At 43.8% G+C, this 27,470-nt stretch overlaps 1 protein-coding gene across 1 annotated transcript in view; it reads left to right on the top strand.

Annotated features, from left to right (window-relative positions):
• Positions 1–27,470, top strand: part of LOC307247881 (vang-like protein 1) — a 129,278-nt gene that overhangs the window by 18,402 nt on the left and 83,406 nt on the right. Inside the window, exons 2-3 of the mRNA XM_080024018.1 lie at positions 13,753–14,011; positions 24,401–24,527. Coding sequence (XP_079880144.1) covers positions 13,941–14,011; positions 24,401–24,527 — 198 coding nt within the window. The 5' untranslated portion in view covers positions 13,753–13,940. The remainder of the gene's footprint in view (positions 1–13,752; positions 14,012–24,400; positions 24,528–27,470) is intronic.

Here is a 27,470-nt window from a genome sequence, read left to right as displayed (position 1 = left end):
GCGACGGATCTAAATCAGTGTTAGCAGCGCGTACTGGACTTCATTTTCCGCGATGATAGTCAGTTCTCCGACAGCGACGCGGAGAATGACATCGCTGCTGAATCTGATGTTACTCCGGACTTGGAGAACATTTCAAACAGCGTATTTCAAACTTAATGTGACGATGAAACCGAATATTTTCAAGAACCACTGGTTGAGACCGATGATACGCCCGCTGTTGCTACATTGGAAGACGTTGATGACGTGATGAAGTCCTTTGAGGTTGGTGACAGATTTTCAGATTTCAGATTTTCTGAGACTCATAATATTGACAATTGGCAAAAAGGATGCTTGGCAGAGGTGGACAGTAAGGTTGCGTCCTCATTCTGACCCGAATGCCGCCTCGTTTACCACGGCTTCCTCCGTCGGCCCACCCGTGGAACAGCGGCTCCATTGTTGTTGCTGTTGTTTTTGGGAGCGTTGGCGCGTAAAGGGGGTCAAGACTGGTACCTGCACGTGGTGGCCCTGCTACGGATTCCGACGACCCTGACGATCCCGATCAGAAGATACCGAAGAATCCAACAAAACCAGTCATACTAGTACTACACAGATTCTACATCAACAGCCCTCCGTCCTCAACAGTACAGTACCCACTACGCGTCTGTCAAGACGAGCCTCATGGCTAAGTGCGTCTACTGCAACTGAACGCAGAGGGCCTGACACAGTCGAAGCGTGATCTCATCCAGCACATGGCCAACCAACATCAGGAGAACATACTGCTGCTACAAGAGACCCACTGTGTCACTGAAGACAAGCTACTCATCGATGGTTTCGACCTCATCAGCGTCATAGGTTACAACAAACACGGCATTGCCTGCTACACCAAACAGGGAATAAATGCAAGAGCAATCTCCAGCTAACTCTGCCATAGACTGGTGCACCATGGACGCTCTGGGCACCACCTTTTGCAACATCTATAAACCACCACCTGCTGAATTGGATATATCCTTCCTCCCCACCATCCCTGTGAACTATTTTGTCTGCGGTGATTTTAACTGTAGGAACATCAAATGGGGGTACTCAAACACTGACAGAAATGGCTCTGTTGCTAGCGACTGGGCAGAAAGTAACAACCTCCATCTGCTCTTCGGCAACAAGGACCCCAGAACCTTTTACTCTGGCAGACACGGCACCTGGACATGCCCTGATCTGTCCTTTGTCTCCAACAACATCAGCAGACGCTGCAACAGAATGGTTCTACAGAAGTTCCCTAGATCTGGTCACTCGCCCATCATCATCTCCAGTGACATCAAGCTAGCCATCTCTAGCCCCAACAGAAGAAGATGGAATTTCAGGAAGGCTAACTGACAAAAGTTTTCAGAATTCACCAGGAAGTTAACAGCAAGCCTACCTGACCCATCATCCAATGTGAATGGAGCTTATAACGCCTTCTGCATCCTGCTCACTTCAGAGTACCTGAATGCCACCGACACTGACCAACGCTCTCTCCGTGGCGGCCAACTGCTGGACCTTCTCAGGCAGAAGAGAAAGGTTAGATGGGAGGAGGAAGTAAACAACATCAACTTCACACATTCGAGTCGTAGGGCCTGGAATATGATCAACCGGCTAACTGGGCGAAGTTGCCCAGCTAGACCATGCCCCATAGCAGCGAATGCGATAGCTGAGGCAAAAGCCTTCACCAGAGAAGTAGTCGCAGACATCAGGAAACTCACCAGGACAGTTCCTCAATCCAGCCCCCTTTCCCAGCCCATTTCGTCAGAAGAAATCGTTGCAGCTCTGAAATCCCTCAAGGTAAATAAGGCTCCTGGAAAGGATAACATCCACACTGAGTTTCTGAAGAACATGAGCCATGAGTCACTGACCTGGGTCCAGCTTTTCCTCTCTAACTGCCTAGAAAACCTGACCATACCATCCAAATGGAAGCAGGCTAAGGTGCTGGCCATACTCAAGCCAAATAAAACACCAGATGAACCAACTACCGCCCAATATCCCTCCTGTCACATCTTTAAAAACTACTTAAGAGGGTCATTCTATCAAGAATAAACAACATCATTGAAGAGAGTCTTCCCCACACTCAAGCTGGTTTCCGTAAAGGTCGATCAACAACAGATCAAGTGACCCGGCTAGTTCATGACATCGAAAGCGCCTTCCAGAGGAAAGAAAAGTATGGAACAGTCTTCATCGACCTCACTGCAGCGTAGACACAGTTTGGCACAGAGGCCTCTACCTCAAGCTCCTGAAGACTTTGCCTGATGTTAAGCTTGTGAAGTTCATCATGCTGCTTATACAGGACCGTACCTTTGTACTGGAGACCTCAAACGCCAACGCAGCAAGAGAAGAAGACTGAGGAACGGGCTCCCCCAAGGCTCTGTTCTTGCCCCTATACTTTTTAACATCTACACCGCTGACATGCCTGTTGGAGAGTGCTCGCTATACACCTACGCCGACGACTCGGCCATTGGATTTGGTGACAAAGCCTTTAGTGTGGTTGAGAATGCCCTTGAGAAAGATCTCTCGCTACTGAGCAGGTACTACCATAAATGGCATCTCAAGCTAAGCCTGCCCAAGACAGTTTGCTCAGTGTTCCATCTTGCCAATTGATCTGCGAATACCATGCTGAACATCACACTCGACGGCACCATCGTCAGGAATGACCCCAACCCTAAATATCTTGGTGTCACACTTGACCGTAGCCTCACCTTCAAGCCACACATCCAACAAGTTGCTGCCAAGACCGCTGCCCATGTAAACCTCCTGAAGAGACTGGCTGGCACTGGATGGGGTGCAAACTTCACCACCCTGCGCACCTCTACCCTTGCCCTCGCATACTCCATGGCTGAGTATGCCGCCCCTGCATGGAGTCACAGCAGCCATACAGCCTGTGTTGATGTTGTGCTTAACACCGCCATGAGGCTAATTAGTGGTGCCCTGCCATCAACCCCTGTCGAGTTTCTCCCCATACTGTCTGGCATTCCACCTCCAGAGCTCCGTCGTAACTTCCTGACCTTGAAGCTGGCCTGCAAGAGTGCAGATGAGCTAACAAGCCTGATCCCCCCCCGCCTGCTGAATATGGCCACCAGAAACTCAAACGCAGACACTTCTCCACTGAAGCTAGTAGACTCCTTACCACGAGCCCTCCACACCCTGGATGGATCCTTGACTGCTGGAACAAGCAATGGTCCGAGTCAACCTCCACGTTGAGGAAGTTCATCAACTCCCCTTCAACCAATCCGCCTGGGTGTGACCTACCACGGAATGCCTGGGTCAACCTCAACAGACTTAGCTCTGGAGTAGCAAAGACCCAAACCTATCTGCATATGATTGGAGTGTCTGCCACAAATCTTTGTGAATGCGGAAAACCACAGACTGTTGAACACATCATTGATGAATGCCCAATCTTCAAATCACCACATGGAGTCAGCGGCCTCATTGAACTGGATGACGATACCACTTCTTGGCTAATGTCCCAATTGCCTGTGTAGCCCTACACGAACGAACGGCGCGTAAAAACTCTGGCGGCCACTCTGGATCCATGGATAAAAAGTCCCAGAGTTGTTCTTTCGGAAATTTTCATATCCACGAGTGCATCGCGGCCATAGGAGACCACTGCAGATGATTTCTTTGGCAGACATGGTCATAATAAAAAAGGGAAAAAAATACTGAAATGTGCATCGTCGACATGGAGCGCCCGCAAGGGGCTGCGCTACTGATGCGAGTATGGCATAGTGTGGTATGGTATAGTATTTCATATTGTATACAAGTAATTGTATAACTGTTTAATAATTGTACAATACCCAATAGTATGCCATATTGTATAATCACGACCTACACAAGCCCCAAAAGGCAGGGACATAGAACACAGGGTAGCCCATTCAAATGACCAACTGGCAGATGTGAACACAAACCCCAATCCCAGCGTATATGAACCCCTTCATAGGGTGCGGAGGTAAATTATATTACCACTCCCCCAAACCCACCGCGATGCTTATGGGTGGGAATTCCGCATACAGCTGAGCTTATACCACCTGACCTTAACCACTCTCAACCACATAGCATAACTCTGTACGCAGGCTAACACCTGGCTGCTGTCAAAACAGCCTGTGCCAGTGCTGACGCCGTCTTTGCGAGTTTGTAGACCATGAGGGACCTCAGGTCTGCAAACCAAGTCGGCCAACAAGGGGCCACCGGAACCTATTCTACCCTGTCCTCCATCAACTTGTCCAGCATCTGCTGCAGCAGTGAGAGGGGAGGGAATGCATACAAACGAGCCCAAGGCCAGCAGTGAGCAAGGGCATCGTGGCCCAATCGCGTATACGAATGGAGTACCATAGAGGACAATGAGCCGTGTCTCGTGAAGTGAACAGATCTACTTCTGCCTGGCCAGATCTACACCAGATGATGTCCATGACCAGCGGATGAATGCAATGCCTCTAGCCGCCCCCTTGATAATAACTTCTCTCCAAGATTTTGCCTGTCTTGAATGTGAGATGCTGACAGGGAACAGAGGTGGGAATGGGCCCAAAGCAAAATCCTTGACGCCACCTGATGCATGGCTAGGGAGCTAACTCCACCCTGATAATTGATATGAGCAATCGTCGCAGTGCATATCAGGACGTGGTGTTGCCCCACATGCAGTACGACATGTAACAGGGCCAACCTGACTGCTTCCAACTCCAACACATTGATATGCCGGGTCGTGTGGGCCTTGTGGGTCTTAGGGGGGTGGGGCTGTCTGGATGCTTGTAGGAAGTTTGTTTTGTTTCTCTGGCAAATTCGCTATCAGCCTACACGTCTTGGACGGCAGCTGAGACTTTTCCACGATAAGGAAGGAGCACAGGCAGGCCACTACGGATTCCTCAAGGCGGGACATAGCCAGATAGCCCAACTCCGGCTCTGTGTCCAGAGTCGACCACTGATTGAACACCTGGATGGGGGAAGTCTTCTGTCGAGCGCCCCAAGACGACCTCACCTTCTGAGGAAAATTCTCCAGCACAGGAAGGAGATGGATGCTGGGGGGTCTCCGATCCCCAGCTTCCGTAAAATACGTCTTGGCCATCATGGAGGGAGCAGCGGGTTCGGGGTCTGCCACAGCTCGCTCCAGGAGGCGCAGCAGCTCCTGGTGGAAAGGCTCCTGGGACAGTTTGTGATCGGCCCCTTGGCCTCCTCACCTGGCTCTTCTCCTTCCCCCTCCTCCTCCATCTCGGAGCCCCACTGTGGTGCGTGGAAGTCGCGCCACTCCTGGTGTGCGGCCACCTCGTCCTGATCCACCTGGCATGAATGCTGAGGGAGATCAATAGAGGCAGGGGAGCATGGCCTTGGGACAAGGCCCCAGGATTGGAGGGCCGATTCCTCCTCTTCACTCTCCTGCAAGACGCTTATAGGCATTTTGGCAGTACAGGGGTGACTAGGGAGGGATCCAAAGATGTGGCCCCGATGGCGGTGACTCCGAGCTGCAAACCCCAACAGTCGAGACAGGAGAACGGGTCCGAGAGTGCCACTTCCGCGTGTGCCTGGCCGAGACAGTGGACGCACAGCGGGCGCCGATCATAGGGCCTAATGATGGGTGCTTAAGTGGCCCTATAACAGGCTGTCAGGACCAATTTGAGGCTTTAATCAGTAAAGCTGTCTGGAGACAGCTCAAGGCATAGTTAGAAATCGAGTTTGAAATGAAGTAAAACTGATGAAATATAGCAAAGCTAGTTAATAGCAGGGTTAACACTTAAGCCCGGCGGCCCCCTGGGCTTAAGTTGACCCCCTGCCGGGCCGAAACATCAGCATATTTGTTTTTTTAAATATATTTTTAAGATTTATTTTATTAAACTAAAGTTATAGTGGGGTGGCTCGGTGGTAAACATTGATATAATGGTTATGAATGCCCCGGTGAGGAATTTTTCCCACCGGTTAATAAACTCACGACAACACGGGTGTTACCAGTAACATGGACATATTACAAGATAAGATATTTGTCAATGAGGCTCAATATCTGTAGACACCACTGCGCATGTCTGCTGCCCAAAACTCTGGGTGATGGACCCAGTAGAAACCGCTTTCCCTGGAATATTGCACTTAATGGCTCAAATTAAAACTGTGGATTGTTATAAGAGTTGTTTTTTCTGTTAATAGCATGCAGGGTTTTTTGGTGCTTGTAGCGGGAAAGCAGATGGGGGATTTGGACATGCTGGTCTTGTACCAGAGTTGCAACTCCACGTTATTACTTATAAATTCTTACATCTATAATAACCGACACAAAATGATTTTGTTTAATATATTTTATTCTTTGTATATCACCATAGCAAACATAGCAACATATCGTCTTGATTGTTTCGTACCTCCCCCTCGCTCCCACGACGCTGAAGTGAGAAGCCAATGTACAAGGTCTGTTTTCATGGTGCGTTCAAATTTCTCTGAATTTTTTTGCTTTTCTTTTTACAAGCAGACCACCTAAAACCAGGTCTAGATCTGTAATTATATATATATAATTATGTCAAACTACTGTACTTATAGTAGTCAAACCTCAACGTGATTATGATGAGAAGCCTACAGTATATTGCATATCAAACACCATTTCTGATTTGTGAAAGTATTATTCTGTTTGTGTAAACAGGAAAATGGTTGTTTTTACTGTACATTTTCCTCACTCACCATTGAGGAATGGGTATATGTATCCCACCACAGCAAAAGCCGCGCATCTCTAAAATCGCTAGTAGCAACAAAGTAAGTTGAAAAAAACTTTCCTGCAGGAAAATGAGATTTTTCCAGAGTCACGTTCCTTCGTTTTTTTTTTATCTCAATGTATTTACAAAACCGAGTTTGATTTATAAATAGTATAAAAATGTTTAACAGTGGAGTTAAATATTCCCGTTAGATTACATGGGGAAACGCAGTTCATTTACCGAGACGCAGAACAGAGCTGAACAACGACGATCCATGGTTTCCTTTAAGGCGACCGTCCAGATGAAGATCATTCCTCCATATTCCATGTAATATGAAGTCACATGAGAAACCGTTTTGGTAGAATTCATTTTAGCCAGTGAGCAAAAAATATTTGGACCTATGATGGTCCCAACATAAACAGAACGCATCGTATTCCCTTAACTGTGTGTGTGTGTGGGGGGAGGGAGGGGCGGCCTGGCTGTCAGTCGGCTGTCTATATAAGACCTTCCAAGATGCCACTGATCAGTCATGTTACCTGCCTTTTTGCTTTTTGGTGCCGCTTTTCCGGACAGCTTTTCCACTGTCCGCACCAGAACTGACCAAGCGTTCCACCAAATTGCACGCCTGGTGCACTGAGATGGTGATATGTATTGAATATGCAGAAAGTTTAGAATACGAGCAGACCTTTTGCTGAAACACATCTGAGCTATTAAAGTCCAGGGGTTAATTAATTAATTAAATTAATTAAAATTAACCGGAGCAGCCGAAAGAAGAAGAATAAATGTATCATTAATGTGAATAGGTGTCACCTGCACATTTAAAGAGGTTACTCTTCAAACAAAAGATGACAAGTGTAAATCATGCCTATGTGTGTTGACTTAGCAGGGATACTATTTGATGAGAAATGTTAATCTACAGGAGAATAAATATTTGAAAGCAATTCAGAATACCTGAGAGCCTTACTGCATTATATTCCATTATATTTTGAATCGTCATCTTGTGCGTGAATGTGTTTTCCTTTACATAAATAAAGATATTTCCACCATACTTTTGTCTTGAAAGAATTAAAGATTATATGCTTGTAATCTTTTTCTTGCCATATTGTGTACTTTTAACTGGCTGATCATCAGTCATTTGAAGTTCTTCAGTTAGAACGGTTAGAATTCACATTTGGTACTGTCCTTAAGTTCTGTGGGTTTTTTAACTGAAATGAGCTGCCTCCAAATAGTTTTTGTTCACTAAGTGTGATTGCTATAAACAAAATGGAGAAGGGCGTCACATTGGTCTTTGTCTGGTGCCTTCAAATCATCAAAACCGCCCCTGGGTGTGTTAACGTGTGGCTCGTACTGTTAAGTTTAATTTACGGTGACCACATTTTCAAACCCATAAACCGGGACCCTTAAGTGTACCACATGTTCATGCACGCGCACATGTATGCGCTTATACATGCACCATAGGCATTTTCATCAGGATGGGGGACTATTATTGTTAAAAGGGTTCCACTGCAAAGCAGGGAAACCTATTGTAATTGCTGGAATTCCTAGTATTCCTATTATTATTATTATTATTATTATTATTATTATTATTATTAATTGTTGTCCTCTATTTTGTCCAAAGTCATTACATCCGCAACTAGTCCAGGCCACATGTAATCTGGACACAAACAATGGCACTGATTGGCTCATAGGGCACTATAACATGCATTGTGAATCAAAGGCTCATTGCTGCCACAAAGTTTGTCCTAGTAAAGTGAAACTTGATACACATACTGTATGCACCTCCGCAAGAGTCTGCAGTTGACAGGAAATCATGTGACATCAGCAGTGGAAGTTGTAGTGTTGGGTCGTTTGCGAACAATTAGTTGTTTTTGACAATCTTTTAAGTGAACAAAATTAAATGAATCCTCAACTAAAACATTCAGAACGTTCGTTTGAGTGTCGCCTTCGGCCAAAAACGAAGAGATCTGGGAAGATTCAAGAGGATTATTTGTCACATACATAAACATACGTTCATACATACAGTATATGCAGTGAAATGTCTGTGGAGATTATGCACATTAAGTTCTAAACCGAACATAATAGCTTGGCAAATTTCTACCTAACTAACTGAAACTAAGTGATTCCTAAAATGTAATGCAGTTAGTGAATAGAATAATATCAATAGTATCTATTTGTAGATACAGATATGTGCAGAAAAGTGCCATGTGAATAAATTGTGTGTGGAGATACACACTCACCGGTCACTTTATTAGGTACACCTTGCTAGTACCTTTTACCTTCAGAACTGCCTTAATTCTTCCTGGCATATATTCAACAAAGTGTTGGAAACATTCCTCAGAGATTGTGGTCCATATTGACATGATAGCATCACGCAGTTTCTGCAGATTTGTCGGCTGCACATCCATGATGCCAATCTTCCGTTCCACCACATCCCAAAGGTGCTCTATTGGCTTGAGATCTGGTGACTGTGGAGGCCATTGGAGTACAGTGAACTCATTGTCATGTTCAAGAAACCATTTTAAGATGATTTGACCTTTCTGACGTGCATTATCCTACTGGAAGTAGCCATCAGAAGATGGGTACACTGTGGTCATGAAGGGATGGACATGGTCAGCAACAATACTCACGTATGCTGAGGCGCTTAAACGATGCTCAATTGGTACTAAGGGACCCAAAGTGTGCCAAGAAAATATCCCCCACACCATTACACCACCACCTCAAGCCTGATTCTTTGATACAAGGCAGGATGGATCCATACTTTTCATGTTCTTTACGCCAAATTCTGACCCTACCATCTGAATGTTGCAGCTGAAATCAAGACTCATTAGACCAGGCAATGTTTTTCCAATCTTCTATTGTCCATTTTTGGTGAGCCTGTGCGAATTGTAGCCTCAGTTTACTGTTCTAAGCTGACAGGAGTGGCACCTGGTCTGGTCTTCTGCTGCTGTAGCCCATCTGCTTCAAGGTTCAACGTGTTGTGCGTTCAGATATGGTATTTTGTATACCTTGGTTGTAACGAGTGTTTTTTTGAGTTACTGTTGTTTTCTATCGTCTTGAACTAGTCTGCCCATTCTCCTCTGACCTCTGACATCAACAAGGCATTTTCGTCCACACAACTGCCGCTCACTGGATATTTTCTCTTTTTCGGACCATTCTCTGTAAACCCTAGAGAGGGTTGTGTGTGAAAATCCCAGTAGGTCAGCAGTTTCTGAAATACTCAGACCAGCCCATCTGGCACCAACAACCATGCCACGTTCAAAGTCACTTAAATCCCCTTTCTTCCCCATTCTGATGCTCGGTTTGAACTTTAGCAAGTCACCCTCAACTTGTCTACATGCCTAAATGCAATAAGTTGTTGCGGTGTGATTGGCTGATTAGCTATTTGTGTTAACAAGCAATTGAACAGGTGTACCTAAGAAAGTGGCCGGGGAGTGTATAATACAGTATACAACAGTACGACACAGCAATAAAGTAACAAAATCGAACCTAAAGAGCTGGTGGAAATAGTTCAGAATAGTTTACCTACAGTTCTTTTAGATCCTTTTGATTCGTTCATTGATTCCCTCTTTAGTTATTTTTGTCAGGATGCTGTTATTTCAGTTTGTGCACTGCAAACCGTATTTTGCAGACATTACACATGCATGATCCCACCTTCACTTGTTAATATTGACATTGAAGTCAATTCATGAGGTAAAATCAGGTCAGGTTAAATTGTTAATTCAAATATTTTTATTTTATATTTTTATTTTAGATAGTTTAGACTGAAATACCAAATTGATTGAAAACGTGACGCAAGTTTTAATTGTCAAATAGAGGAAGATGCCGTATTTTACGGGATGGGTGGCAACCAAAATCATGACACCGTGTAGCTCCACTTGAAATTTTTCAGGGGAGCCAAAAACATGATTGTAAGCATGTCTACCAATTGCCATGGTGATATCTTGACATTTGAATTTCCTACCTTTTTGAATTCTTTGAAAAACCCTCAAAAATCTCAAGAACCTTAACTCTGAATGACATGGAATTTGCGGGGCAGGTCCACGGAATATGCATGAACATAGTTTGAGAAAAGCTAAGGAGACAAAAATAATGGTAATTGGATCACATTACAGACTTTACCTTTATGGTAAGGCTTTTTGTACTGTCCACATGGCACAATTTCAGAGGCACAGTTCCACTGGGACACAAAACACAACACCTCTTGGCCTGCAGTGGCCACTATAATAAGCAGTCTAATACCGTTTTCACTCAAACGATGCGACCCCCATACTCACAACATTTCATGATCCCCCCCATGCAGAAAAAAAGTCAATAGCTTCTGATTTTCGATTCTAAATGGGATATGGAATGACACACGGATATTCCTGTCTATTTATGCGCTGGATCGGATTTTTATATCCGATTTAAAATCAAAATCAGAGGTTTTTAAATGTTTTCGCATGGGGGACCGTGAAATGTTGGGACAGTAGGGAGCACAGCGAAGCCACTCCAGCATTGCCCCAAGCCGGCCCCTGCTCCTCGCCGCCGAACAACTGCCATTTTTTAGATATACAATCATATATTTGCCCCGCTTCAGGGAAAAATGATGAATGTGAATCTAATTTTGTTTTATTCCCAAAAACCCTCCACAGACAGTTTTGGAGACTTGGGATTTTTTTGAACTATTGCTCCATACTTTCATACGAAAGCTTCCCATCTGAAGCACAGGGGCGTCGGGACAGGGTGCCGGCATTGGCAAGTCCCGGCCCTGTGCACCACTGTGAAGACATAAGACTTAAACTCCTCCAGCCAGTGTGCGACCGGCCCCTCTCGTTCTCTGAAAGACATTTCAGAGAACGAGCCACTTCAGCTCTCCAGCCACTGGAGAGCTGAGTGATCAGTCCGGACAGTAAAGGGCAGGCCACAGAGATAGTACTTGAAGTGCCTCACCGCCATCACCACGGCCAGAAGTTCTCAACCAGTGTTGCAATAGTGGCGCTCAGCCCTGTTTAATGTTTAGCTGAAGTTGCGCCACCACTCTCTCTCCTGCTGGCCCCGTTTGAGCTAGGACCACACCGACGCCAACATTGCTGGCATCGGTATCCATAGGGGATGGTAGCTCAGGCGGTAGAGCTGGTGGTCTAGTCATCTAAAGGTTGCTGGTTCGATCCCAGGCTCCTCCTGCTAGCATGCTGTAGTGTCCTTGAGCAAGACACTTAGCCCCTAATTGCTCCTGATGGCTATGTCCATCGGTGTTTGAACAATTGTAAGTCGCTTTGGATAAAAGCGTCTGCTAAATGACTAAATGTAAATGTATCCAGGATAAACAGCAGGGTGGGGTCTAGGGGAGTGAGGGTGGGGGACTACATCAATGCCCCCTGGAGAGAGCTGAAGGCCTTCTGGCACTTTGGTGTCTACATGAAACTCCTGTCCTTTTGCAGCAGAGGGTACACCCATAGTATGAGGCCAGGCAGAGGAAGCTTTTCAGCTGTCGCTGGTCAGTGGGAGTGGGCCAGTCTCTTACCATGTTAACCTTCTCCTCCAGCGTGCTGATGCCTCCAACCCCCCCCACCCCGCTTCCCCGTCTGTGTCCTGAGAACTCCACCTCCTTTCTCATGAAGCGGCATTTTTCGGTGTGGAGCTTCAGAACTGCTGCTTCCACTCTCTGAAGTATCTGCCGCAGCACCCCACCTGGGAGGTGCTCCCATGTGCCAGGATGTCGTCCAGACACACAAGACATTCCTGGCGGGGGATACCAGCCAGCACCTTCTCCATTAACCTCGCAAATGTGAATGGGTTGTTGCACAAGCCAAAGCTGAGGACGCAAAACTGCCACAGCCAGTTGGGGTGTGGCCGGGTTGGCCACACCCCCAACAGATCAGGGGGCGTTGGCGAGGTTGTGTGGCACTGCCTGGTGATTTGCAGTGACACCCCACGGATCAGTTCAGTTATTTACGTCACCCATGCAGGCTTCTTTTGCGCTTGGCTGTTGTCCACTACAGTTCTCAATTTAGGACTGCTTTCTCTTTATATTTTATGTGTAATACGTCTTTAATTTAATGTGTATTGCGTCCTCATCAATAACGGCACCCTGTGACTTTATAACAGTGAAAGGTTTCAGTAGCAACAGCAACAAAGTTCCATTTGCCATTTACATGCCTGAACTTGCTCTTTTTGTTAACATTTTAGAGAGGTCATACTCAGCCTCTGGAAAAGGTTGTATAAACACACACAGATGAGAAACTCGACTTGAAACCAGCTAGAAATATGACATAAGCAGTAACCTTCTTTCCGCCCACATAGCCTACTTTTACTATATATAGGCCTGAATCATAAATAAATTTCATAATGCAATCGCATTTTGAAGCAAGCGCAATGTGTTCATGTAGCCTGCATATGTAGTGTAATAATACACATCTACGTCATGACTATTATTTTAACTGAACATTAGAATTTTGATGTGTTTCAAAGTGGCGCGCATAATTTGCATAGATATTTGTTGTGACATGTCTAACATTGGCTCAAAATCCCCATGACATTTAGATGGAAACATGATTGTGCAATGTGATGTTTTACTAAATGATTGTGGAGAGCTCAAAAAAATTCCGAACCAATGTTGGTTAAAAAATAAATGATGAAAGGAAAGTTTGTACCATCATTTTGCTGTTGCGTAGTTTCTAGACCATGTTGCATGCTAAGAAAACTATTTCATGCTTTTATTAGTAAGCATTTTCACCTTGCAATTTGCATATACTGTTCTCTGAGTTTTTATAAAAACAATGGCCATCCTCAGGAAGTTGTATGTTATAAAATCAAGTGAACAATTACAGTCAAAAATTTGCCTATAGTAATCAAGAAACCAAACACCAGAGGTTATGTGTTTGTTTTCATCCCCCCAATGTATTTTCCACTGTAAAAAGGAGCCTTTAAGTTCATACTCTCAGAGCTTGTCAATGTCAGGCTTAAATTGTTTGCCGTGAGTCAAAGATATAAAACTCTATGAATGGTGGCAGCCAGATAAAGATCTTCAAGTACTATCTCTGTGGTCTCTCTCTCGCTCTCTCTCTCTCTCTCTCTCTCTCTCCCCCCCTCTCCTTCCCTCCCTCCCTCCCACCCAAAGGTTAATGTTCCTGTCCCAAGCGCCTTCAGGGTTTCTTTCAAGATTGACACCCAGTAACTCACCGTTGACATCAATCTCCTGAGTGAGCCAATCAAGTGAGCCTCAAGTTTCTGCTGTGCCTGCCAGTGGTTAAGCCTAGCAACCTCTGTTTCAACCTTGGCCAATTGCCTGGGCAGGACCAAGATACCATGGACACGGAGTCCACCTACTCTGGATATTCTTACTATTCCGGACGCTCACGAGGATCCCACAGACACGGGTAAGATTCAATCCAGTTCCTAGCTTTGCATTTCGCTGTAGATTCAAGATTCAAGAGGTTTATTCGTCACATACATATACATACTTTAATACATTTATGCAGTGAAATGTAATTAACTGTACCTTAGTTTGTTTGCAGTGAAGACTAAACTAATGTAAAATGTATGTACTGACTAATAAACAGGCAAAAACTCAATTTGACACCAGTGTGATCCTTTAACGGTAGTTATGACCCTCTGTTAGGTACAAGTAATAGTACAGTAACGCTGGAATATACAACCTTGTTCTCCATATACTTTATTTTCCATTACATGCACTTCCACTCACCAACCCTGTCATTTGCCGTCCTAACATCTCAGTACCCTAGTGTCCTCAGGCCCAGTATGTGTCAGGCTCAGGGTTGGTTGAGGCCCCCTAGTCTGTCAGTGGTGAAATAGCTGGTTGACAGGAAAGGCAGCGGAGGGGCAGGTGCTTAAGAGGCCTGAATAACTGATGGCTCAGCAGATCCGTTGAGGATCTAAAGTGGATGGGGGCAGCGGATATGAGAGGAGGCTCCCTTTTCCACGGGGGCCCCTCCCTTGACTGGACGGGCCCCTCCATGTTGTTTACCCCATGTACAGTGGCTTGCAAAACTATTCATACCCCTTGAACTTTTCCACATGTTGTCACGTTACAACCACAAACGTCAATGTATTTTATTGGGATGTTATGTGGTAGACCAACACAAAGTGGTCCGTAATTGTGGAGTGGAAGGAAAATGATACATGGTTTTCAACATTTTTTACAAATAAAAAACTGAAAAGTGTCGTGTGCAAAAGTATTCAGCCCCCTTTACTCTGATACCCCTAAATTAAATCCAGTTCAACCAATTGCCTTCAGAAGTCACCTTATTAGTAAATAGAGTCCACCTGTGTGTAATGTAGAAAGCAATGTTCAATCCATCATCCAAAAAAGGAAAGAATATGGCACAACTGCAAACCTACCAAAACTTGGCCGTCCACCTAAACTGACAGGCCGGGCAAGGAGAGCATTGATCAGAGAAGCAGCCAAGAGGCCCATGGTAACTCTGGAGGAGCTGCAGAGATCCACAGCTCAGGTGGGAGAATCTGTCCACAGGACAACTATTTGTCGTGCACTCCACAAATCGGGCCTTCATGAAAGAGTGGCAAGAAGAAAGCCATTGTTGAACGAAGCCATAAGAAGTCCTGTTTGCAGTTTGGCACCGGCCATGTGGAGGACACAGAAAACATGTGGCGGAAGGTGCTCTGGTCAGATGAGACCAAAATTGAAGTTTTTGGCCTAAATCCAAAACGCTATGTGTGGTGGAAAACTAACACTGCACATTACCCTGAACACACCATCCCCACCGTGAAACATGGTGGTGGCAGCTGTGGGAATGCTTTTCTTCAGCAGGGACAGGGAAGCTGGTCAGAGTTGAGAGGAAGATGGATGGAGCCAAATACAGGGCAATTTTAGAAGAAAACTGTTAGTCTGCAAAAGACTTGAGACTGGGGCGGAGGTTCACCTTCCAGCAGGACAACGACCCTAAACATACAGCCAGAGCTACAATGCAATGGTTTAGATCAAATCATATCCATGTGTTAGGATGGCCCAGTCATAGTTCAGACCTAAATCCAATTGAGAATCTCTGGAAAGACTTGAAAATTGCTGTTCACAGATGCTCTCCATTCAATCTGACTGAGCTAGAGCTATTTTGCAATGAAGAATGGGTGGAAATTTCAGTCTCTAGGTATGCAAAGCTGGTAGAGACATACCCCAAAAGACTTGCAGCTGTAATTGCAGCGGAAGGTGGTTCTACAAAATATTGACTCAGGGGGGCTGATTAGTTTTACACGCCACACTTTTCAGTATTTTATTTGTTAAAAGATTTGAAAACCATGTATCATGTATCAAAAATACAAGGGGTATGAATACTTTTGCAAGCCACTGTATCTCATTCTCCAAAGTTCTTATTCATTCCAACATTCCAATTAAATATATATATATATATATATATATATATATATATATATATATATATATATACACACACACACACACACACACACACACACACACAGACACAGACGTGGACGAATTTGTTGGTACCCTTACATCTCTTTGAAACAATGCTTAATTCCTGCAAAGTGATGAACTTAAAACCAATTTTCTCATGTATACCTGCATGCCTTTGGTATGTCATAAAGTAAAGCAAAGAAACTGTGAAAAGAGATAAATTATTGCTAGAGAAATCAATTATATTCTAAAATGGCCTGGACAGATTTGTTGGTACCGCTTAGAAAAGATTATAAATAATTGGATTATAGTGATATTTCAATTACCCAAGAATGGATAAGAACCAAACATTGGACTATTCTGAAGTGGCCTTATATAAGCCCTGCTCTGAATCCTATCCAACATCTATGGAAAGAGCTGAAACATGCAGTCTGGAGAAGTGTGGAAGAAATTCTTCCGCAATGATCGGTGAGGTTAATCTGCCCACTACAAGAAAACAAAACTGAGAATATTCAAGATTATTTATTCTGCAGAATAAAGAGAAAGATTCAGTACTGCTACAAAGCAGCACTTGGATCAATCTGATATCACAGGAAAAGACAGGAGGCGTTATACAGAAAAACAGGCTGTGGCTTGGGTCAGAGGACTCCCAACAAGTCTGCGCCTCCTGTTGAGTTTCTTCCTCTCCATAGAAGGTAAACATGGCCAAGTGTGATCTGATTCTTTCATGTTAAAATGGACATTGTAGGGAGCAAAACATTTCTCTTTACATGAACTCTGGCGGGTTCCTGGGGAGACGGAGACAAATGTTTTAAAACCCCCTTCTGGAGGTTGTCCTCATTTAAAATAGTTGATCGTAATCATTTTTCTCTCACAGAAGGCACCCTTTAAACCTGAGACAGCTGGAGCAGCTTGCTCAGGAAGAGTGGGCCAAACTACCTGTTGACAGGTGCAGAAGTCTCATTGAGAGCTACAGAAATCGCTTGATTGCAGTGATTGCTTCTAAAGGTTGTGCAACAAAATATTAGGTTATGGGTCCCATAATTTTTGTCCATGCCATTTTCATTTGTTTTATTATATGGAATAAACAATGATGGATGCCAATTACTTTTGTAAGTTTCAAGTTATTTCAGAGAAAATTGTGGGTTCTTCTTTTTTCGTTGAAGGGTACCAAACAATTTGTCCGTGTGAGTGTGAGTATGAGTGTACACACCATATACAGGTACTCCACACTTAAAGACCTACCTGTTTAACGACCGTTCGGAATTACAACCAGCTGTCTTATCAGTCTGTATTGTATTGTTTAGTGCACTGTGTACAAAACTGTGGCGTCTCAGTGTCAAACATCTCATTACGCATCACCCTTTATATACATATATATATTTATACACCCTGTAAACACTGTTTACATCTCCTCTCATCACAGTTCTCAGTCTCTGTCTCGTTCCTGCAGTCTGTCAGAATTCACTACACTAGCGTTCGCAATCGCCACGCCCCCTTATTGTGAAATAACACTATATATACACGATATACACTTTATACACTATATACACTATACCAGCCACGTCCTGTTACCGTGAAATTACGCAGGTCCTCGCTAACAGACCAATTTGCTAAATGACCTTGTCCGAGGAACAGAACTCGTCGTTAAGTGAGGAGTAACTGCATGTATGTATGTATGTATATATACACTACTCACAAAAAGTTAGGGATATTCGGCTTTTGGGTGAAATTTCAGGATGAACCTAAAATTCACTATAACCTTTACAGGTGAACTTAATTTGACCTTCTCTAAACTTTTGAATGCACATGTCCAACTGTTCAATGTTTCAGTATTTTTTGCGGTTCACATTTTGACATCATGAGACCAAGGCGACACCTAACAATTGACCAACAGTACCTCACCATTGCGAGGCTTCAAACAGGATGTTCTCAGACGGAAGTGGCCACTGAGCTTCGAGTGTCACAGAGTGTCATTAGCAGCTTGCAACAGAGATACAGAGAGACTGGAAGAGTCACAGAAAGGCATAGAAGTGGACGTCCTTTGACCACATCCCACACTGATGACCGCTTCATTGTGAACAGTGCCCTGCGGAACCGGATGATGAATGCCACTCAACTCCAGGCACATTTAAGGGAGATGAGAGGCACCCAAGTGTCACGTCAGACAGTTCAAAACCGTTTACATCAGCATGGTCTGCATGCTAGACGACCTGCAAGGTTACCTGACCACACCACCAGGCACATGTATCATCATCTTGCATGGGCCAGGGTGGATTTACGCTGGACAAGGGACCGGTGGGCCTCAGTGCTGTTCTCTGATGAAAGTCGATTCACATTGAGCAGAAATGATGGCAGTCAATGATGTTGGAGACGTCAAGAAAAGCGCTATGCATCAGCCACTGTTGTTACCAGACAAGCCTTTGGTGGTGGTGGTTATACAGTGTGGGCAGGTGTGTTTAGTCAGTACAGAAATGCCCTACACTTTGTGAATGGTACAGTGACAAGCCCATACTACCTGAATAACGTCATTAATCCAGTCATTGTGCCCCTGCATGAACAACACAGGCCTCATTTCATCTTCATGGACGACAATGCTCCCGCTCATCGAGGTCGCATCATTAGGGAACGGCTGCTGGAGACTGGGGTACCTCAAATGGAGTGGCCTGCACTTTCTCCAGACCTGAATCCCATAGAAAACCTATGGGATCAGCTGATTCGCCATGTTGAGGCTCGTTCCTCTGTACTCCAGAACCTCAATGACCTGAGGGCCGCCCTTCAAGAATAGTGGGGTGCCATGCCTCAGCAGACAATAGGTCAACTTGTGAACTACTTCTTCGCCAACCTCTTCTGCTCTATGCTCTCCTGTACTTCCTCATTACACCACCAAGAGTCCTTGTCTTCCTTCCTCTTCCTGCATGATACACCAAGTACCTTCTTGGACGTCTCCCTCACCACTTCCTCAGTTGTTTCCTATTCATCTGGTAACCGTTCATTCCCACCTATTGCCTGCCTTGCCTCTTCCCTAAATTTCAAACAACACTCCTCCTTTTTCACTGCTACCATTTTATCTTTGGCTCTTCTTTCACACACTTCCTCTTCTTGGCCTCCAGAATCATCCTACAGAACACCATCCGATGCTGCCTAGCAACACACTACCCTACCACCGCTTTGCAGTCACTAATCTCTTTCAGATTGCACCTCCTGCATAAGATGTAGTCCACCTGTGTACACCTTCCTCTACTCTTGTATGTCACCCTGTGTTCCTCCCTCTTCTTGAAATACGTATTCACAACAGCCAATTTCATCCTTTTGGTGAAAACTACCACCATCTGTCCTTCCACATTCCTCTCAGTGACCCCATACCTGCCCATCACCTTCTCGTCACCTATGTCTCTGATCCCTTTGCCAACATGCCCATTGAGATCTGCTTCAACGACCACTCTCTCTCCCTTGGGGATGCTCTCCACCACTTCATCCAACTCATTAAGAATTCTTCTTTCTCTTCCATCTCACAACCAACTTGGGGAGCATATGCACTGACCACATTCATTTTCACCCCATCGATTTCCAGCTCCATGCTCCTAACTCTCTCCGACACTCACTTCCTACTCTCAACTCTACTCCCCTACCCTTCTTCCTCTCCTGTTGTCTCTGGACAAGCCTTCCCCCTCTTCTTCTTCTTCGGCCGACAGTAGCACAATTTCCACTGGCACCCTGTTGACTAATGGCACCAGTGGCGATATGGAAATCAGATTCGTTGTCCACATGTTTGATTTGGCATGGTTTTTACGCTGGATGCCCTTCCTGACGCAACCCTCGCTATTCATCCACCCTTGGGACCGGCACTAATGATACACTGGCTTGTGCACCCCCAGTGGCTAGATTAGTATTCAGTATATATACAGGTACTCCTCAGTTAACGACCTACCTGTTTAAAGACCGTTGTATGTATGTATGTGTGTATGTATATACAGTATATATTTGTCTGTCTGTCTGTCTGTCTGTCTGTCTGTCTGTCTGTCTGTCTGTGTGTATGTATGTATGTATGTATGTATGTATGTATGTATGTATGTATGTATGTATGTATGTATGTATGTATGTATGTATGTATGTATGTATGTATGTATGTATGTATGTATGTATGTGTGTGTGTGTGTGTGTGTGTGTGTGTGTGTGTGTGTGTGTCTGCCACTAAGGTGTAGTACTCATAGTAGTAACCAGCCCCCTGACTGCTCAGTAATGGCAGTCCCATTCTAGGTGCATTGATGATGACTGAGGCAAAAAATATTGATGAGGAAAAAAAAGGAAAATAAAAGATTGTCAATTGCTTGTATTGAATATTTTGTCACTAGACACAATTCAGTAGCGCTCGAGTTTTTACAAGCCCTAGAACTACAATGATTTTTCAGTATCTGTGTGCAGTCATTTTATTTGGGTGAGGTCATTCTGGAATCAAGAAAAACATATAACAGTATATGCAGACTATTTTTTTGAATACACTTTATTAATCCAGTGGGGAAAATTAGTTCTCTGCATTTAACCCATCGTAGCATCTAACGTGTCGAAGAGCAGTGGGCTGCCACATAACTGCCCGGGGACAAACTCCAGATGTTGACTGGTATCATGGTGAGGGGCATCGACAGGAATGTCTAACTTTAGTATGTCTAACTTTAGTAGGTTTCCAATCCCAGTATTAAATGTAAATAGTTCTTTTCTGTGTTTTCTACACCACACATATGACCATACACAGTTAAATACCATTTAATTAAGAATTTCTTTCTGCTCACACAATGCGTTTTTAGTTGAAGCACTGTCAGGTTATGTTGCGGATATTCACATAGCCAGCCAAGACAGATGTCAAGGGAGCTTTCTTGATTTTATTGATTATACTCAATTATACCGTTTTTTTGTTTTATATATTTGTTATCCTGTTTTGAAACACACTTGATATATATATATATATATATGCATTAAATATTTAATATTTTTTTATTATCAATAAGACTTATGCCCTCAATAGTTTGGTTGTTTAATTTATTTCACACGTTAAAATAAAACAATACATACAGGCACGGTAAATGGATACTAAATGCATACCAATTGGAAGGTAAGAAGGATTAAAAAAAAAACCCATAAGAGCTTGTTGAGTTGTCCTTCTAAATAATATGGTGACACAAAAACAATGGAAAGAGACAAAAAACACTATGCTCAATAAGGTCATACATTGATATGCTCTTAAAAATATTTTCTGATCCTTCATGGTTCATGCTTATTTATGATACTGGGTCTCAGGGAATTGTGGGATATTCGTGTTCTTTCTGGGCTGTGTGTGTTGTCACATGGCACCTCAATGCATTGCGATCTTATGCAGCAAGCAGCCCGGCCATAGAGATGCTCTCCTGTTCTCAGGGCAGCCCTTCCAAATCTTTTTTCTTTTTTTTTTTTTTATACAGAGCCGCCACCAATCCCCCTCTTTGTAGAACTATTTTAACATGTTTGGGTTTATAAACAACTTATCACTACTCCAAGAGTTGAAAATTCACCACGGGTGAGACAATTAAACATAGAACCAAACAACATGTACACGGAAAACAAACATCGGACGAAAACATGTATTCAGTTAATCAGATCCAGTAAAACCGGAACAGCAATTGGGCACGTGGTGGTGTTGGTGGTGTGTGCATGTGTGTGTGATGGACTGCCTGTATGTGTGTGTGTGTGTGTGTGTGTGTGTGTGTGTGTGTGTGTGTGTGTGAGGTATCCACCGGTGAGTGTACATTACTTATCTCAATTGGTTTGGTGTATTAGGTCGGTATTATGTTGTGACGCCTCCAAGCAGCGGAAAGGGCCCCAAAGCTGCCCTTCCATCTCAATCTCAACCAGCTTTGCATTGGACAGATAATTAGGCAGGCACAGCCTGCTTGTGTTTTACAGCACAAATTTCAGCTTGTCAAAAAAATAAATGAATTAAAAATTAACCGGCCCAGCCCTACTCCGAGCCTTAATCCCGCATAGGACATGAGCAAAAAAAAATATTCACCCTCATGTTCTGTTTTTACCATTTTTTCAACTTTGGTAATATCAGTCACTATTGTTGTTGGTGTACGTTACACGGAAGTAGCCACCTGTAACAAATTGTCACTGGATGGCTGAAATATCTGTCATGAAGTGGGTAGTTTTCAATTTTACCACCATATATGTACACCAAGTACATCTGCTGTTGCCTGTATTTCATTTTCACTCAGTTAAATAGATTAATTGCCTGTAATGTAATACAGACAACATTTTTCGACATTAACATTCATTTCGAATTTGACTTATTATGGAAGCACTTCTCACTATTTATCGCCTTCTCCCTTTTCATTTAAGTCTGCTACGTTGCTGCTCCGTACGTAGGAAGCTACATGAAAATGTAATTTCTTTAAAACAACAATCTATTTTTGTCTCTAAAACAGACCTGTCATTGTTATAACTCACCATGTTGTCTGGAAATAGTGCTGCAGCCACAATGACAGAAGGGTGACTTTGGTCTCGTGTGTTGCATTAATGACAGATTTAAGGAAGTTTGACCGGTTGATGCCGTATGGCAACAATGACCTAGTAACATGGGTTACAGTTCCATGAAATCCAAAAAGACGTCTTTCTGTGAGTTATTACAATATCATGGGTTCTAGTTTTCTGACACAATCCTAGAACATGAAACGCATCATGCAGTCGCACAGTTGGAGTTGACTCAACTCGACGTGGCTTATGATTCCATGAAACCATAAAACAGTTGAAGTCTTTGCGTGATTATTGAGTACTGTTTTTCCGCTTCGTTCAGAGAATATGAAACTCATCATAGATTTTGTATCTTACGACTTCCTCAAAACCCCTAAAGTAAAGAGGAACACAACGCTGCATCTAACACGGGGTTAGATCCAAACAGAATGTCAGTAACAGCCCCGCGGACTTCAACTAGTTAAGACGGTGTTACAGAAATGAAAGGGTGGCTTTAATCTGCAGTTTGTCAATCGTCGGTCTTAAATAAAGAGGCAGACAGACGTTGGTTTTACTTGTACAAGGGTCAGATCGGAGATGTGCTAAGAAGCAGTTCCCTGAGTTGGAACGGTTTATTTTGGGAAGTCAGAAACAATATATAGTGGACTTGGTGAACTATGTGACGAATGTTGTTCTCGCTCTCCGCAGCTGCATCAAGGTGAGGCCTGAACACTGATAGCTGCGTCTGGGACTCCAAGGCTTGGGAATGTCTGTGGGACGCGGTGAGGCTTAAACACTGATAGCTGTGTCTGGACTCCAAGGCTTGGATGTCTGTGGGAATTATGTGAATTATGTGAAATATGTGACTGGGGTTCCATGAGGTTGTGTTCATCATTATGTGTGGGCATATATGTTTATGTGATTACATAGATTTATAATTATTGTGACACTATTTTGTTACAACGGTGTACGCACACACGCACGCACAATTAGTGGCAAGCTTGCCCGGCCATTAGAGATGAGAGGAAGGGTGAAACAAAGAGCTGTTGTATTTCTCTACCTTTTACATCAGCAAACGTCAGGGAATGGAGCAGGGAAACCTGTCTTGACCAACAGCTAGTTGATTTCAGCACCCCACTCCACTACCGAAAAGTGTATGCTGACTATACAATGGCACACTCAACATTCCATGGTGGCCATTACACTTTTTTCTAGCGGTTACAGGTACAGTATAAAAAGCATTTGTCTCTTTTAGCGAGTACATGTCTGGTTCTGATAAATTTGCTGTCCACCAAATCCTGCCATGGGTCTTGCTTTGAAATGGTAGTAGTGAAAAGTTTAAAGGCCAAAGGTATTCAATTTATTCCAGATTACACACTACACACATTTCTCTAGGCTGAAGAAAGACAGTAAAACAAGGCAAAAAAACTAAATTTGAGCCAATAGCAATATTTTAATCTGATTTTTAGATTGCACAATTGTATGTTTCCATCCAAATAAGGAATTTTAATCGAATGTTAGAAATGTTACCACAAATAGAATGCAAAGTTGGTGCATTTCATTATCCATTTACCATCTACATAAATGCTCCAATGTTTAATGTCAAAATGGCCTGTCCTTCATAAGGTGGATAAGGTGTTTAGAATTCAGCTATCACTATGATGCTCCTATGAAATGACCAAAATAACTATTCATTTGTATAAAAACAATTTAATCATCAACTAACGTTTCATGATCATTCATGACTTCCCTGTTAGTTGTTCAATGTTGTTATAATTTAAAAATAGACAGTTATTGTCTTTCCCAGGCTTTTGTGTCCTTTTAATTGTGTCCTCTTGATTCTTATACTTAAATTCACTCAAAATAGTTAAACTAAATCTTTTCTTCCCAGTGAACGAAGTCGTGACCGCCACAAGTCCCGCAGTAAAGACAGTCGATCTGAGAAGTCTGTAACCATCAATGCACCACCATCTGAACCCCTGCTAGGAGACTCGACCAATGGGGGGGAGGAGGTCCAGGTAGGACTCGGCACAGAGCCCCCAAGCACCCTGTGAACCAACGAAAGACAACTGCTCACTCACAGTCCTCCATTGGTCAAACATAGCATCTACTACTTAATTTCTTAATTTGAACATAATCCTTTTGCCTGATTTATTTATGCCCTGTACCATATATACAGTATTTACCTGCAATACTTACCTGCAATACCTCATTCAATGAGAGAGAGATGATTTGTCCAAAAATCAATCTTAAGTTTGTCTTCAAAAGGTCTTAAAAAGTATCAAATTTAACTCTTGGATACCTGCAGACACCAATTTCTCACCGACAACACTACACCACAGTCGACTGAGCCAAGCTCAAATCCACAGCTTAGCAAATTTCAAAATTCAACTGCAAAAAATGATTTGCAGTACAAAGTCAGTAAAACGTCTGTCAAGACAAGGTGTGACAAATCCACGGAGATGAATGGCTATATACTGTAATGGATTATTGGCTGAAGGAGAAATAGGAGGTCGGACATTCTATGTTCGTTGTATTCTTTATCTTCTTTGCAGGACCATGTGGGTATAGTTACTTTCCCTGTCAACCTAACAATTCATTTTGTGTTATGCAGAGACCTTAAAAAGCCTATTTTTTTTTTATATTGACCATGGGAAATATGTGTTTGTGAATCATACAGAGAGGAATACGTGACCAAAGATGCTTTCACACATGCACTGCGACCCTGAAATTGTCCGGACATTACCCGGAGGAGCTGTATGTGTGAACGCAAATGTCGGAATAATTTGGACCAGACATTAGCCACACCTTTCCCAGCCAGCACCCTAGTACAAAGTCTGTAATGTCAGATTGAGAGGTATGTGTGAATAGGGCAGGTGTTTGTCCGTAGAATTCACAGCGAGTGAGTGGGGGTGTCGCGTGTTCATGCACGCGGATCTTCATGCACGGAGTGTAGCTGCTTCGTACTCCATTCTGCTTTCCTTTATATTCCTTTCCACTCTTTTGTTTATATTACGTCCAAATACATGGTGTCAAAGCCAAAAACGATTAAGTCGGTAGCCTCGTCGGCCATCTTGGGTGTGCTAAAACTCTGCAGCGTCATTGCGTCACGTCCTGCCTCCTGCACGTGACGCAATGCAACGGTACATCACGTACCCAGCAGGCTCCGCCCCTCGTCTAAACCTGTGCTACATGTGTGACACTCCTCGTATTTAACACGTTTTTTTATTTGATGAATAAAATAACTCAAAAGTAATACAGAGTGGGGGTACAAAATAGAAATAATATAGAGACATATACATTCAAGATTCAAGATTTTTATTTGTCACATACATATACATACTTCCATACATATATGCAGTGAAATGTAAGACATAGACTTATGTATATGGGATAGACTTATGTATATGGGATAGGCTATTATGTATATACAGATATGTGCATTAAAGTGGCATGTGAATCAAGTGAGGTAGTGTGTGCGGAGATAGACAGTAATGCCGAACAGAACAGCAATTCAACACAGTCATGCAGTAACCTAGAACAGTGATACAGTATGCAGTACAGTATTCTACATACAGTACAGTAAGGCAGTAGGACCTACAGTATGTGTCTGTCTCAGTGAGGACCCCTAATGAGTTCAGCATTGACAGTTCTTATGGCTTGCGGGAAGAAACTCCGTCTCAGTCTCTCTGTTCTCGCTGTGTGACTGCGGAGGGGCTTGCCTGACCGCAGCAGCTGGAACAGTCTGTTGTTGGGGTGGTGAGGATCCTTCATGATCCTGCGGGCTCTGCTACTACACATCCCCCAAGTACTTGAACTCATCAGCCTTCTCCACCTCCACTCCTGGCATTCTCAGCTTTTCACCGCCCTCCCTCCCATTCAGGCATATGTATTCTGTCTTACTCCTGCTAACTGTCATTCCTCTTCTCTCTAATGCATGCCTCCACTTCTCCAGGCTCTCCTCAAGCTGCTCCCTACTCTCGTTACAGATCACAATGTCATCCGCGAACATCATAGTCCACAGAGACTCCTGCCTGATTTCATCTGTTAACCTGTCCATCACCATTGCAAACAAGAAAGGGTTCAGAGCTGATCCTTGATGCAATCCCACCTCCACTTTGAATGCCTTCGTCACGCCTACTGCACACCATACTACTGTCTGACTGCCCTCATACCTGTACCACTCTTACGTACTTCTCTGCCACCCCCAACTTCCTCATGCAATACCACACTTCCTCTCTTGGCACCCTATCATATGCTTTTTCTAAATCCATAAAGACGCAGTGCAACACCCTCTGGCCTTCCCTGTACTTTTCCATTAGCATTCTTAAAGCAAACATTGCATCTGTAATACTCCTTCCTGGCATGAAACCATGCTGCTGCTCGCTGATCCCTCACCTCTGTAGTTACTACAGCTCTGTACATCTGCCTTATTCTTGAAGATGGATAGCAGTACACTTCTATTCCACTCCTCCGTCATCCTCTCCCTTTCCAGAATAGTGTTCAACAGTCCCGTTAGGAACGCCACTGCCATCTCACCTAAACATTTCCATGCTTCCCCAGGTATGTCATCTGGGCCAACTGTCTTTCCACTCTTCATCTCCTTTAATTCTGGTCTCACCTCATCCTTGCTAATTTTCTGCACTTCTTGATCCACTATCCCCACATCGTCCACTCTTCTCGTCCTCTCATTTTCTTCATTCACAAACTCCTCAAAGTACTCCTTCCACCTTCTCGACACACTAGTCAGCACATCCCCATCATTATCCTTCATCACCCTAACCTGCTGTACATCCTCCCCAGCTTCGTCCCCTTGTCTTGCATATCGGCACAAGTCTTTTTCTCCTTCCTTATTGTCCAACCTCTCATACAACTCGTCACATGCCTTTTCCTTTGCCACTTCTCTCTTTGCCTTGCGCCACATCAGCTTGTACTCCTGTCTTCTTTCTTCATCTGTCTGA

This window comes from Zeus faber (genome assembly GCF_960531495.2).
Source record: "Zeus faber genome assembly, chromosome: 2".
Taxonomy (NCBI): domain Eukaryota; kingdom Metazoa; phylum Chordata; class Actinopteri; order Zeiformes; family Zeidae; genus Zeus; species Zeus faber.
This window is presented reverse-complemented; position numbering and strand designations above follow the sequence as displayed.